A 9,075-nucleotide genomic window follows, 5' to 3' on the forward strand; every position below is an offset into this window, starting at 1 on the left:
TTCCTTTTTCCTAATAATGTACAATGGCAGGAGCCCAACTTTTGATGTATTTGCTGCATAAGGTTCCATGAAATTGAGCACACCCGTTATGCACTCCTACAACGTCTGCATGGTTTCTTTGGGCTGGTCATTGACCAGCTCTTGAGGTTGAGTTGATGCTCGATCACCAACAGTGTCGATGATCTCAACAGACTTGTTGAGGCCATCACTGGGTATTGGCATTGTTACAAAAATGGGGCCGGAGGCGCCCATTTTCGTCCGTTCTTGGCGCAGGAAAGTGGAAAGTGGAGGTGAGGTGGTTCATTAGGTTTTACAGGTGGTTTCACAGTTGTTGTAACATGAGGTTTAACAGATGTTAGCACAGCGGGTTTTTTGGTAATTGTTGATTGGTTAAACTCAATTACTATACAAATCATGTGATACAGAACCCATAAGAGTCTAAAATGGGAAATTCCCATTTCCATAACAGGCATCTCCTTGCCTGACCTAGTAGGATCAGGAACAGGGTTGGGGATTTGAGCATTGGGAGGCCTATTTGGCTCTAGTGGCACATCAGGAGGGTCCTTCTCAGGAAGAGAAGGTGCTTCTATACCTAGCACATTTGAAGTGCTAGGTTGATCCGGACCCGGTGTATCCAGGCCTTCTTGGGGCCCTGGAGTTGCACCAGGATTGGGAGGGACATTTGGGGGACTGCTTCTAGTGCCCTCAGTGCTATCCACTGTCTGCATGACATTATGTGCATTTGATCTCATCCTCTTTGCAGAGGGAGAACCTGGAGCTCTCTTGGGTGCCATGAGGACTCTGAAAGCTGGTTCTGATGAGCTGATCAGCACAGTTCACAATGTCAATCAAATGGAAGCTTTGGTTAATGCAGGGGTTGTTGATATTCAACCCACTGAGTGTAAAAAAGTGTAAGATGTTAGTATAGTGGTTGTGAGTATCGCCTCACACTCCCAGTCTGTCAAAGATATGCTATAATAGCCTGTATAATCAATGGGGGAGTAAAGGCTATAAAGCCTTAACTCGCCTGCATGCAAGGTTTATATACATGGGGGGAAGAGCACATGCAGCCTATGCAGCTTGCAGGGTCTCCAAGTATATACAATAATGTAGTGCTGTGTGCAAAGTTACAAACTGATTATAATAGACTATGTTACAAGTGATAACAAGAGTAATGCAAAGCAAAGTAAAAGAGTTAGGAGGGGGCGCATATGCAGCCTCCCTTCCTTACACTGAATGATTCCCTTGTCCTAAGCCTGTTGGCATCATAATTCTGTCAGTGTTGCATCTTAACCATAACACAATATTGTTATCAAATGATCATGCACTGTAGTTATGGTACAAGCCACATTGGTACTGCTGATCAAAATATGGTGTGGCTGGTGAGTCATGCATGAGAGCCAAGTCACTGGTTTGTCCTTCCATCGATGAACCATGCAAGGGGCTGACTTGGACACGAGTGTGAAGAGTGATATGTCCCCCTTCAACCAATTGACAAGTGTTCTGGAAAATCCTAGTCCAACAATTAAACAGGCAACTCAAGGCAGAAATAGCAACATACATTGAGTGGATCTAACATGGCATCATTCCCTTCATGAACAATGTCCAATGTCAAACCGTTACATCTGGCATTCATCCCATAAATCAGTCCATGAATATTTGGAACAGCAGGTTCCTTACTGAACATCCAGTGATAGGATGTCCCTGCTAACTCTGCATCCATCCACACTCAATGATTGATGCTTGCTGAACAGATGGGTCAGAGAAGACCATTGGAGCATCTGAATGCTGTGGAATATCCCAGCTTCTTTGACCACAACATCTTTCCTGTTGAAAGTGTTCCACAACATGACAGCAGATGACACACCAATAAGGAGTGCAGAAAGACAGCCAAAGTAAAGTGGAACTATGTGGATAGTGAAACGTGCAGATAGCACTTGTTTTGAACCATAAACTATCGCTTGAAGAGGTTTCCAAGAAAGACCAACAATTGGAGCATGGCTTTCATACTTTGTTCGCCAAGATCGGTCAAGCAATGCTACATATGTTGCAGTGAACAGAGAAAGTTGTTCACTGAGTCTGGATGTTCCACCTTGGGTAGAAAATGTTCCATTATATGGGCCCTCCAACCAGAGACCCTGACCCTGGTCATATAGAAGGTATATTAGACTGTCCCAATTTATTTCGATTATGTGAGTCGGTTTTTCTGATCTCACATAGCCTTGTGGTGGTTCAAATATTTCTGCCACCATTGGGATGAATGACTCTAACTTGTTTGAAGTCACCACAGCTCCACCATTGAGTATGTGGAGTGTACACATGATAAGCCAAAGATACATGGTGACATTCACCAGTTCCAGTTTCCTTGTTTCTTGGATATAGCTGTCTAGTTTGTCTGATGCTGTTTGAGGTGAATGGCAAGTGCATTCTGTATCTGGATTGGACTTACAGATACTATTATTCTGAACATATGTCCACATTTGTGTCTGAATGGTCAGACTATATGAGCCCCATAGTGGTGCTCCACCCTCTACAACATGTGGAGTGCCCGAGATATGAACCATGGGAAGTACTCCAGCATGAGAAAATTGAGATTGGAGTAAAGCAAACCTATTTGGGACTAAGAGAATTTGGTGAATCATCCCAGTTAGTGATTAAACCCATATACTTACCAGGGAAGACCAGGGTAGATGACTCATTCTCTTTCGGACTTGCATATTGTTGTTCAGGCCCAACATTAAGGCCTGACAACTGCCAATACATGATGCTTAAACCAGGGTATGGGTTAACATCAGTAGTCAAATTCATGGACAGGAGGTATCGCTGGGGATTGTCATCCTGGGCATCTGGAAAGTCAATTACAATGGGCATTATACATACATCTCACTTACCATATGAATATTACCAGTGTATGGATTCTCTTTTGATTGAGGAATTACATTGCATGACACATTGTACTTTGTTGCAAATGGATCATAGAAGGTTCCCCCTTCATACTCTGGTGCATTGAGTGTACTAAAAAGGACACTGCACAAATTACTGTATGAAGTTCTGTGAAAGGATGAGAGGCTTACGTTTGATTCCAGCCAAGAATATCATTGGCACCAAATGCAGTGTCACCTAGTAGGTATGGAGCAGCTCCAAGAAACTCTGCTATGTCATTGATCAACTGCAAAGAGAATGATAGATTACCCCAGAAACCTGGGATTCTGTCAGCCATGAAATGTGTTGGGATTGAAGCATTGAATGCTTCTGTTGTCACAACAGTTGGTGTGGCAGCATGTGTAACCATGATTCCAAGGAAGAATCCAAAGACACACATTATATTGAGTCGTTTAAGAACTGATGTTGGAGCCAGCACCAGAGAGTAGGGCCCTTGACGCCAGGCCCCAAGAGTGAAATGCAATGCTCCTAAGGGCATTTCTAGAGGTGAGGTGATTGTGTGGTCAGTCTGGTGCATAAGAAATAGCTTGGGGAAATCATCGTACTTTCCCTTAGTGAGACATCACAGGCAAGTGATGAGACAGACAGAATGGCTAATGCCGACATCATAACCACAAATCCCTCTTCATGTGTTGATAGAATTTGGTTCATCAGCCCCAAATGCCTGATATTGAAGTACAAATGGTCCAAAACATGAGCCTCAGACAAAACCACAAGGCAGCCATGGAAAGCAATTAGTGCCAGTATCCCTCCTATACCTAATATCCACAAACTTCTTGCACTGGTGGGGCGAAGATGCTCAGCACCTGAAGGTACCCCTGACTTGGATGAGTTTGGTTGAGTCCAAACTTGATCAAATGGTTTATAGGTAGCTTTGGATTGTAACAATGGCTACAAAATGCCTTTCAGAGGTGATTGGAGGTGGAATTGAAGATCCTACTTGCAAACATGGATTGAGATTGGAGGATGAGACCCCCTCCTGAATACCTGCAGTGATGTCAGGCTAGAGATGTGGAGATGAAACTTAAACACCCACTCAACAATAGCATTGTTTATACAGTCATAGTCCAAGAGACCCTTGTGCTGAGAGCAGCAATGTGACACAGCACTGGCACTGGATTGAGATGCAGCAAGCAAAGATATCATGTTGAGAAGGCTGCCATCATGAATCACCTGCTGTTGTGTATCCTCAACCACAGCCTCCATCACAATGAATGCATCCCAGATGATGAAGAAAGAGATGAACATGATGCACCCAGAGAGTGCAGTCACAATGATTAGTGGGAAATAGGCAACTTGGGCAATGGCTTGGTCAGACTGGTGTGTTCCAGATGTATTGAAGTAAATAGGTGACCAAATTCCATGCAATATGTTAGGATCATGGAGCAGTGCCCTTCGCAAATTCATCAGAGTGAAACCATAAATGAAGGCAGAATACAAGCTGAGTTGGTACTCAAATCCTGAGAGGCTCAAAGACTGGTTCTGGGGGCTTAGTGAAGTTGAGGTGAGATCTGAAAGTGCAGCCTGTGGTAGAGGCTGCACTCTCTGCACTGATTTAAAACCATTTTCAGCAGGCAGGGAAGAACCCACAAAGTCCTGTTTCATTTTGTAGATCCAGTACACCATGTCACTGAATTGTTTTTCCAGCTGGTTTGCTGGATTTGATTTGCGCTCAAAAGGCATATTAATGAACTTTGGTTGGGAGTTGTATTCATGTTTACCCAGGATGTCCAGCAGTTTGTGGTTGGACCCTGACACACGTGTGGTTAGATTTTGCGTGTAAATTGCACATCCAATTGGCCATATATTGACTGTTATGTTGATGGATTCCAAGGTGATATTGGACTTGCCTTGATAAAAGAGAAGAGTCAGCACCATGTCACAACCCATATGATGGAATGACACACTCAAATTGGTGGTTGCTACAGATGTATAAACTTGGATCTCTTTTGTGAGTTGCACAGGGGAGCCTTGCCTTCCACCACCTAAGGTATAGTCCTTTGTGGTCACAAGTGCTGTTGCAAAAGTACCAGGGTCTTCATCAACTTGGGGATATAAATTTAGAAGTGTGTCATTAACTTGATGGTCCAAACATCCATTAGATCATTGAAATCAGCAATTTATAAATGCAATTAAGGACATGAATCCAAATGTGAAACACTTACAACAGAATTGGGGTGGTGTGGATGAAGTTGGCTTCTCATCACCAAGAGCAAAATTTCCACTGCCCTGATTTATTAGACCCACAAAGTCCCCATAATTGGACATATAGAGCAGCTGGACACCAGGAATGGGGGTGAACTTGAGATACACATGGAATGATAATTCAGTTCCACCACCTGGATAATCATCTGTTGGCCCTAAACAACAGGTGAAAATCAACCAGATATCTGAGCATTAATCAATGTACCCAGAGAGTAGGAGAAATCAAAAGAATCGCCAGAAGTGTGAGGAATAATTCCACATCTTACACTCAAGTTGAGTGCAGTGTGATCTTCAAACTCCACACCTTCCAATTTTTGGTCCATCGTACCAAAAAGAACTCTGAGAAAATCTAAGCAAAGAGCAGCCTAAAGCAGCAGGGATGCAACATACGTATCATTTACTCCAACAAAGTCTCCAACAACAATATATTTCCTCTGGCTGTATAGATAATCAATTGCACCATGTTGTAGAGCCACATCACCATAACCCAGTAAATCACTTATGATGTTACCTGGCATGGAGTTGACAGTTACTGGCACCCTCTGTTTCACAGTTACCACCTTCACTGAGAACAAAGAGGGTGTGGCTATTTGGAACATGAAAATAGAACTGTAAAAAAAGAGAACACAAAACAATTGAAGGCGGACAGGAAAAGTGTGGTTTCTACTATGCCAAATAACACGAAGTGAAGCCCCAAGGCCTCGCCAGGCTTCAACATTGTCGTGAAGTACAAGAAGCGGCTGACCTGGAACATTGTATCAAAATCTGCTTCACAGCAATGCACAAAACTCACATCGCCGTATTGTTGCATTGACCGCAATTGCTGGGATTCCATACAAAAGCAATGCAAGGAGAGCCATGACAACAAGTTGTGACACAAATGAGAAAATTTGTGTTGCAGTTTTGATGTACTTAACACCAAATTTCCGATGTTCCAGAAAGGGAGAGAAGACCAAGAAGTCAAGGACACTGAGGAAGGCCAACAGACCTCCAGAAGCAAGAGCACACGCTATTGTATGAAGTTGTAAAGCCTTGGGAATGGCCATGTTCATTGACGTGTTCAACACCCAGAAGCAGCCTGAGATTGGTGAGGCTGCTCATAGCTCCAGACTTATGAAGGTGAGGTTTGGAAAAGGGATCTTGCTGATCAGATGTTAGCGATGCAATGATGGTGATGGCAAGAGCTTGAAGTGTAAGCCACACAGTGCAACAACAAAAGAACAACAAATTGCAGGGTTCAATGTGAAGGGCCACTGGTGATTCCCAGTGTGGTATAGTTCAAAGTTTGTAATATATTGCCACCTGATCACTCACTGCCCAGTGATGATTTCATTGCAATGTAAGGTGGTGGGCTCCATCAGCAATTCTTGATATCCTCATGTATGTACAAACACTGCTCTGCACAAAAATACATTCAACTCGTGAAAACAGGAGATGATGGCCAGCTGCCTGGAGTTTATTGGCTGGCAACATGCATTCTTCAACACACTTCCTTTCATTCCAGCAGAAAGCTTCCCAGCCTTGTCTAAAGCCTTGAGTTGGAAGGTAATCTTACAAGGAGACCAGCATGACTACCAAAGGTGGCATTAATGTGCTGGTCAAAGGTTGATGAGGATCTACAGACAGGGCATTGCATAATTGGGAATTGGACTCTGAATGAGTGAATATTTTTTTTGATCTTGATACCACCAGCATCATGGAAAGAACTTTGGATGGGAATCAGAAAAGTGAATCTGCACAGTAAAAACCTCCGGTTCATCACTGTCAGGATCCATCATGATGGTTAGAAGAAATCAAATTGACTGGATTCAGAGGTTCCATACATGTGCTGGGCAACATCTGTGGGGTTCTCAATCCACTGTTGTCCAGATCTTCCACATTGATTGATTTCATATTTGATCATCTCTTGTAACATTTTAGGATCTGATCCATTGTAATATGCAAGTGCTTAGACATGATGAGAAGGATGGCATTTACATTGTTCTTGACACTGTAAGTGTGCTAGGGATATAACCCAGCAGCAAACAGGAAAAGAAAGGGGGGCAAAGAAAATCTTACTACCAGTAAGGCCACACATGGTCCCAGTGCAAGAACATGATATTAATGAATTCTCTTAAACTTAGCGGTCTCTTGGACAGTTGTCAGGGAGTCAAACTAAGGTTCTTTACCATATGGAGGGATCACTCAACACCACAGTCTTTGTAGCACAGAGAGGTACTCTCCAAAAGTGTAATCCTGCATCATGAAATCATGAGGAGTCATGACATGTCACAAAATTTCATGACTCCTCATGACATGTCATGACAATTGAATTGAATCAGACATTTTTTACATTGAAAATTTTGGATTTCATGACAGTTCATGACAAATTGTCATGAACTGTCATGTGCTGACAAGGTTCATGACTGCTGGTGACACAATATGACATGATGCCTCATGGAGGTTCATGAGTGGTCATGATGTTCATGAACCCTCATGACCTTTCATGACAGGTCATGAAGGTTCATGGAGTGTCATGGAGTGTCATATGTTTATTTTGACCTTTCCCCATCATGTAAAATACTATAATGTCCCATGATGCATCATGGACATTCATAATGCTCCATGAACATGTATGATGAGTCAATGCATGAGATGTCACAAGCACTTATGAACTGTCATGTGACAGACCTTATTTGTGACAGCACTGACTGATCAACCTCCAACTCATGGACTTGTGTCGGCACTGCACTGAACTCTGCTTTTCCTCCAGCCACCTTTGCTGCTTGGTATCAGAAACAGTGCTTGAGGGTATTTGTGGGAGGTGGAGCAGAGTATGGCTGTGTGAGTGATCACTTAGCTGATAGGTTACTCCATTGCAAGGCATCAGGGGGTTGGGATGTTGGTTTCTGTCAGGGCACAGCCCCTGACCCCACACACCCTCAGGTACCCTTCCCCCATTTTCTCCTATTTTTCCCTTCACTGTTCCACAATCCTGCATGCATGCAGACCTGTGGGAACGTTCTGGGCAAGTTACTCACCCAGAAACCATCACAGCCATGACTGTGGGAACTTTCTGGGCAAGCAGCTCGCCCAGAATCTTCCCATGGGGGGGTGCCAATTATGGGAAGTCGGCAAAGAGCTGAAAACTGTATAGTTCCTGACTCCCATTTGTAGCGGCTTCACAGGAGGTTGAGAAGGTTACCCTTCTTCTCAACTCATTTCCTGTGAAGGCAAGTGTAACTACCTTCTCCCTAAATGCGCAGCAACTCATTTCCTGTGAAGGCTGGGGCTAGCCCCCTCAGTGAGTTTGAGGATCTCGGACTGGGACTAGATACCCCAGCGACTAGGAGGATCCCCCTGGGCCCGTTGCGGAATGAGGGCCGGGCCCTGACAGTTTCAACAACTCAGTGGGAGCATTGTGCCACATGCTCTAGGCTATCCTGTATTCAGGTGTAGTGGAGGGAACCTGGTGGTGATGTTATAGGAATGGACCTAGAATCTTATGGTCCGTGACTATGAACAATCAAACCTTTGGTCCCTGCACCTTTATTTCGCTGTCAAACCCCCTGCCAAGCTTTCCCACTGGGTTTTGGTGCTGGCTGGGGAACTTGTTGAGTTTCAAGGGACTTCCCTTGACCATTGTGACTTTATATTAGATAGTTAGAAGTCATATGATGTGTAAGGCAGATGCCAAAAAATGTCTTTGATTATACAATACATAACCCAGAAACCTTGTACTGCGATTGTAACATCCTCACCATTGTGTCACCACTGTAAACTCAACCTGTAACCCTGGAACCATGTCTACCTCCCTATTCCTCCTCTCCATGACAAAACCGCAATGAGGAGGGCATTCCCATGCCCAACCTCCTGCTGCCCGCTCCCACCAGTCCACTGGGTGGTCGAGTGGTTACTCCCATCCAACCAGAAGTTCCCTATCAGGAA

The 9,075-nt window shown here is 44.0% G+C and overlaps 1 protein-coding gene across 1 annotated transcript; it reads right to left on the reverse strand.

The window, feature by feature from the left end:
* Positions 1-224: 224 nt before the first annotated feature.
* On the reverse strand, positions 225-5,666 carry EI90DRAFT_3123727 (uncharacterized protein; the record flags this gene model as incomplete). The annotated part of the gene is made up of 13 exons (XM_039063639.1): positions 225-722; positions 1,562-1,625; positions 1,681-2,401; positions 2,450-2,620; positions 2,673-2,838; positions 2,892-3,015; positions 3,075-3,411; positions 3,489-3,834; positions 3,892-4,793; positions 4,851-5,021; positions 5,109-5,303; positions 5,354-5,487; positions 5,539-5,666. 13 exons carry the CDS (start codon positions 5,664-5,666, stop codon positions 225-227), a joined length of 3,957 nt encoding a protein of 1,318 aa, XP_038915859.1.
* Between the last annotated feature and the right edge of the window lie 3,409 nt (positions 5,667-9,075).

The sequence above is a fragment of the Cantharellus anzutake genome (assembly GCF_015039405.1).
Source record: "Cantharellus anzutake strain C23 chromosome Unknown EI90scaffold_24, whole genome shotgun sequence".
Taxonomy (NCBI): Eukaryota; Fungi; Basidiomycota; class Agaricomycetes; order Cantharellales; family Hydnaceae; genus Cantharellus; species Cantharellus anzutake.